This window comes from Bolinopsis microptera, chromosome 12, assembly GCF_026151205.1.
Source record: "Bolinopsis microptera isolate Bmic1 chromosome 12, MBARI_Bmic_1.0, whole genome shotgun sequence".
NCBI lineage: Eukaryota > Metazoa > Ctenophora > Tentaculata > Lobata > Bolinopsidae > Bolinopsis > Bolinopsis microptera.
In genome coordinates this window covers 6,887,893-6,893,892 of record NC_087083.1, presented here as the reverse complement: position 1 = coordinate 6,893,892, position 6,000 = coordinate 6,887,893, and the positions used below count along the sequence as shown (strand labels likewise).

The window sequence follows — 6,000 nt, the reverse complement described above, 5'->3', positions numbered from 1 at the left end:
AAAATTCTTTGTTATAAGAATTATTAATTTACAGAGGTTTACTGACAGAACGGACCTAAATTCTTAGTAGTTGGATCGAATTTAGACAGATTGGTACAGATCTGGTGTACTGCTTTAATAAAGTTTTAGTCAGGCATCATGGTTTGAATTCAATCGAGTGTGGCCTAGATTTGGTTTGTTATAGATTTGGTTTGTCCAGTTTAATAAGGATTGGTTGGGGCTATCTGTGCTGCAACACAACATAGTTTTCAAATTCGAAGATTTGGGTAATTTAGTTGTTTAAATATTGATATTTTTGATTGTGTACATTGTATCTTGAATTTTCTATTCCATTTAATTTTTGTATTGCTCCTCAAAAATTTGATGATTTGACATCTTGTATAAAATGTCTAAATTTACATCTCAATGAAATATTTGAGTGTTTTTAATGCAAAAAGATATCATGTTCATTGTACTTATAATAACATTGTTGATGATTAATTACGGTTGAGATGTGATCAAGAAGGCATCTACATCCTCTTCTCAATCAGGTAGGAATATGACTCAGTTTTTACTGCCAATTTACTTGCGTTATTTGCAACCACGTGACCCCCTACCTTATCTCCCACCCCCTCCACCAAAACATACGAATGAAGACTGCACTCTGACTGGTGTAGGTGTTTACAGTCACCTTTTTGAAGATCCAGTTGACACTCCTGAGGCTGTGAAGTGTCCTTCAAGGTTGGAACGTAAGAAGCAAAACGTTTGGAAAAAGAAGAATCTCAGAAGAACCGTGTTGAACAGGAACTTCTGAAATGGATCCCAAAACGATCCAAACGCTACTGGAGACGCTTTTAAACCGTTTTTGTATCGAGAATCAACTATGACACCAAGAGAGGATAAGCTGCAACGTGAATTTGAAGAGTTTGGTTATATCAGAAAAATACAATATGGTCCGTGATGTTAGGACAGGGAAACCGCGCGGTTACGCTTTTATTGAGTACGAGACTGAGAAGGGTATGAGGGCTGCTTACAAATATGGAGATGGTAAGAAGATTGACGGACGACGTGTCGAAGTGGATATTGAACGAGGACGGACTGTTAAGAATTGGAAGCCAAGAAGATTTGGGGGAGGTCTCTTGGTGGGTCACGGATTGGAGCCCAGAGTTCAACATTACTCACTCAGGAAGAGTTGATCCCAGACAATATCAAGAGAAGTTAGATAGAGCTAATAGGGCACGAGATAGAGCCCTCAATAACATTGATAATGAGAAGAGGGATCTCCGTCAGAGTCGAGGGAGATGTCTAGAGACACATCGGAAAGGCGCAGGTCAACTGAACGTGAGAGATCCTTCAAGGATGAAGATAAGAGGGAGAGAAAAGGAGGATAGAAGAATCACAAGAAGGGATGATCGTGGAGAGCGTGAAGATGATCGTGGTGATAGAAAGCGTGACAGGGACCGGCCAGAACGTGATGATGATCGAAGGAGAGATAGGGATGGAGACAGGAAGCGAGAGAGACGGGATGATGACAGAGACAGGGACAGGAAGAGGGATCGCAGAGACAGAGACGATCGACGGGGGGACAGAGACAGGATGGGAGACAGGGACAGGGATAGAGATCGTGGAGATCGGGAAGAGAGAGGGAGAAATATCCAGAGAGAGAGGGAGACAGAGAGAAAAGTAGAGAAAAGGAGGGAAGCAGAAGCAGAGAGATGAAGGAGGGAAGCAGAGAGATGAAGGAGGGAAGCAGAGAGATGAAGGAGGGCAGTAGAGAAAGGAAGGAGGAAAGTAGAGAAAGGAAGGAGGAGGTAGAGGAGGAGCGACCTAAAGAAGTTGAGGAAGTACCTGAAGAACCTAGTTATCCCCAGGAAGAGGCTCAAGTAGCATCTTAGTCTGGTTACAAGAGACACTGCAAGTGAGACTGGCTTGATATGACGTTTCTGGACCTATTTTAGCATCTTTTATGATCTAATGATCTGATTTAAACCCATTTATTACTGTTTCACATGGAACTAGAAAGAATTCCAGATTGGGCCGTTTTATATTCAAAGCTTCTCCGAAATTTTCATGTGTTACTGCTGAACTGATTTGCAAATTTGGGTCTTGATTTTTGTCTTGAGTTTAAATTGTTCAATCAATTTTTACTTACCATATTATATTGTACTCTAAAACAAAGAAAACGTTCTGACATTCAATAATTTTGTTTGAGTTGTTTTTACCCCATACTGTAATGTAAGATCCAAGAGTATTATCAGAAATAAATGCAACTGACTTTTTAAATTTAATATGTTCAATGCTCAACTCTCAGTTACTACTGTACTTTTAATTATCCAGCTATTTACAGGAAACAGAAACATCTCAGAACACAGCAATTTACCGAACTCTGTACTTCAAACTGTATCTGAACAGCTACAATATTATCAGCAGGAAAGAATGGTATGTTTTATAGCTTTATCTCTCGTTAACAGTACTGCATTTTATTTATATTGTTATTAAAGTAACACTCTAGGGCTACACAGTACACACCATGACCAGATAATAAAACTGATCACAGGGTTCCTGATTCTCGTTATTTCTCAAGATGAAGATCCGAAGTGCAAATAGAAACAAACAAGCTTAGAAGGAAAAAGAACCAGGTAGGTTTGATGTTAAAAATTCAATTTCCAATTTTCTATTTAATTTAAATTCAATCCAAAGATTATTGTCTTAGGGAGCCCTATACATTATCATGCATTAAAATCTGGCATTTGGGTACGCTCATTAAATTCTATGTACCTATCTAATAAAACAAGGACAAACAATAACCTACAAAGCAAGTACAGAAATATCCAATATCCATCCTGCCTAGGTGCCAAGTTCATACAATGATTACACTATAGTTAGTTGCCCTGGTAAGCCCACTCCATGTGATAATGTGATTACGCCACGTGATCAGTTAGTTGCCATGGTTAGCACACTCCACGTGACCACGTGATCTTTCTTGTGGCATCACCAAACATTCGATCTTTTTCCTGTTGCACACACACTCTTCACATCCGGCATCCGTCATCATGTACCATTCCTGTGAAACAACTTCATAATATAGTCATGTGACAGTGTGATGACGTCACGTGACAGTGTGATGACGTCACGTGACAGTGTGATGACATCACGTGACAGAGTGATGTCATCACTACATGGGAGGGGGGGGGGGTACCACTGTCCATTTTATCCCTGCACAAAAAAAAATGAAAAAAGACAAAAGGGACAAGAGGGACAAAAGGGACAAAAAAAGATAATAGGGACAAAAAAGACAAAAAAGACAAAAAAGACGGGGACAAAAAGTTTAAAATGGACAAAAAGACAGGGACAAAATAGACAAAATGGACAAAAAGGACAGGGACAAACGAGACAAATGTTCAGGAAAAAGAGGAGGAATAAGAAAATCTTGATTAGAGGACGCGGACGGGCATGCTTTTTCTCCTACTTCATAGGAAAAAGCGAATACCCATTAGCTCAATATTGTCGGCATATTGTTAATGGAAAAGTAATTGTGTGGGTCTGGGTATCTGCTTCTGGCCGCTATGAGCGTTATGATATTAAAAGATGATGACTTTTTTGATATCACCACTTGATTAATGGGATTAATGAAATATTGACTGAACCGTGTACACATTTATTTATGTGATGCCGTTGATGAATTCTGCTTATTTCAGTCCCTTCAGTGGTTTCAGTTGATTCTAAGTACAGCAAAACACTGACATGAAAATCTAAATTGTTGATGTCGAGTAGAATATATACATTCTCTACATTTGAGCTTGTCTAATTTTCTGTCTCATTTGTCCAAAATTTTTGTCCCTTTTGTCCCTTTTGTCCCTAGTATTGTCCATTTTGTCCCCAAAACACTGTCCTTCACAAAAAAATGTAAAAAAAGACAAAGACAAAATGGACAAAATGAACAGTGGTACCCCCCCCCCCCCCCCCCCCCCCCCCCCCCCCCCCTACATAAGAAAGAAATCTAACAAAACAAAAAAAATGTTGTGTTCAATACCATTATTAATGGACTAATGGACTAGTTTATGAGTAATATATTAAACTTAAATATTACTGTTTATGACGATGTATTAACGAAAATAAAGTGCACATTCATAGTTCCTTTACTTACGGACAAATGTTCGTGTGTTGTTTTTGTTCCGTCCAAGCTCTGTGTCTCACACATTGAGCATTCCTGAAAATATCTTATTTTTTATAGGGGAAGTGGGAACTTAGGTAGAATTGGCGGTTGATATCTCTGATAATAACAACAGAGGGCCTCACTGTATTTCCACTCAAAACTTTGAACATAGTTATAGTTTACCAGATGTATTTTTGACTGTAGAATCGATTAAAAGCGGTTCGGTAATGATTGGATTGATTTTTATGTGTATTTTGATCGGCTGAAAATATCGAAAATTTCTAAAAAACTGCTATTCTAAATCGATATGTTACTGTACCTTGGTTTGGACTGTGTCCCAGCAAGAAATCTCTCCGTTTCTACACTGACATTCCCTGCAATCCTCTTCAAATTGTTCGTAGTCTTCAAATGTTGTTCCCTCCCTTACACAGAAGGTACACGTCTGGAGGTTGGCTACATTTCAAGACAGCTGGTTTACAGTATATTATATAGTATATATATATTATACAGGGTGGGCCAAAAGTCAGTACCCATACGTTGGCCTTTATAGCTCAGTCACTGAGTGCCCAATTTAAATACTTCTTTCTGGTATGACTTAGTACCACCACTGGTTCGAGGAATTTGTCAACTCGAAAAATATTCGCGTTCATTTTTTTCAAATGGAGGTTCATTTTCACATTTATTTGATAGTTTGGATAGTCGGATCAAGCTAAATGTTATTGAATTGTGTTTGGCCATTCAAATTACGTTTGTCCTGAAAGAATTAGAACTGTGGCTTCTCAGATTACCGAGATATGAAGCATAACGAGTTTATTCATTACGTGTGATCAGGTGATTGGTTTACCTAATCACGTGATAAGGTGCCCCCGTTAACTACCCCGTTAAACATTATGAGAATTGTTAAGGGTGCCCAATTAAGGTGTCGTGTCACGGTGTCACATAATCACCCAGTCAATATTGTTAACGAGATACAGAAAATGCTTGATAACTTCGTCATTTCTAATCTGTTTTGCCTCATGTTTTCAGATCATATGCAACATTTGATAATCTACCGTCTCTGAAAAAATTAGGCGTTCAGCATGTTCAGAGAAAACAATATAGGTGTTTTAATATTGGATGGGCGTGGTCTAAAATATACGAATTTTCAAATTTTGAAGACGGAATCCTCGAACCAGTAAGTACAGTATGCCATCTGCAAAGCAACAGCTCTCAAATATAAAACACGGCGGAGCTATTAAGGCCAACGTATGGGTACTGACTTTTGGCCCACCCTGTATATATATATAGTTATATATAATAAATAGTTGTTGCTTGGTTTCCCAAAGAGAGTGCTCGACTGCAGTTAAGCAGGAGCATTATAATTCGAACAATTGAAACAAATCAAATTGGCGGGCAAACGATCCGTTTCATGATATGTATAAAACAAAACCAATCATCAGTGCCCATATATAGTTATATATATAGTTCACAAACCAGATCTTATGATTAAAACCGTAACTCAAATGAAAATAAAACAATGTTCCCACCCTCGACCCTCGCTATCCCTCCCCGAATTGTAGCAACAAACTCACCCCTGAGCAAGTAACAGTAGCACCAGCTTGGCACTGGCAAATAGAGCAACCATCAGAGAATGTTTCTTGGTATGAGTATTGTTTACTGTTGTGAATACAGCTCTGTGTGACCGCTGTGTTGTTAGATTGTACTAGTAACAGTAGTAGTAATACTTGAAACTTGCAAATATTCATTCTAATGGTAGACATTGATTGATTGGTTTATCTTAATGTAGAATACAAATCATTAAACCAACATTAATTAACTATTTAAACCAAAAGACGCTCTAAAAGAATAGTTGGTTGTGTCCCAAC

General features: G+C 38.4%; 2 protein-coding genes and 1 long non-coding RNA gene across 3 annotated transcripts; 2 read left to right on the top strand and 1 right to left on the bottom strand.

Annotated features, from left to right (window-relative positions):
• Nucleotides 1–538: 538 nt before the first annotated feature.
• On the top strand, nt 539–2,177 carry LOC134823856 (U1 small nuclear ribonucleoprotein 70 kDa-like). The gene is given in 4 exon segments (XM_063835453.1): nt 539–720; nt 843–870; nt 872–925; nt 927–2,177. Coding segments are annotated over 4 exon segments (513 nt in total). The 3' UTR covers nt 1,176–2,177.
• LOC134823855 (RNA-binding protein 25-like) lies at nt 1,339–1,698 on the top strand. Its single transcript, XM_063835452.1, has one exon. The coding sequence runs from the start codon at nt 1,339–1,341 to the stop codon at nt 1,696–1,698; it is 360 nt and encodes a 119-aa protein (XP_063691522.1).
• Nucleotides 2,178–2,819: 642 nt separating the features above from the next.
• LOC134824063 (uncharacterized) lies at nt 2,820–4,498 on the bottom strand. The gene is made up of 3 exons (XR_010161342.1): nt 4,455–4,498; nt 4,127–4,189; nt 2,820–3,043 (listed from the first exon to the last, which is right to left on the bottom strand). It is a non-coding gene; the product is annotated as an uncharacterized LOC134824063 (long non-coding RNA).
• Between the last annotated feature and the right edge of the window lie 1,502 nt (nt 4,499–6,000).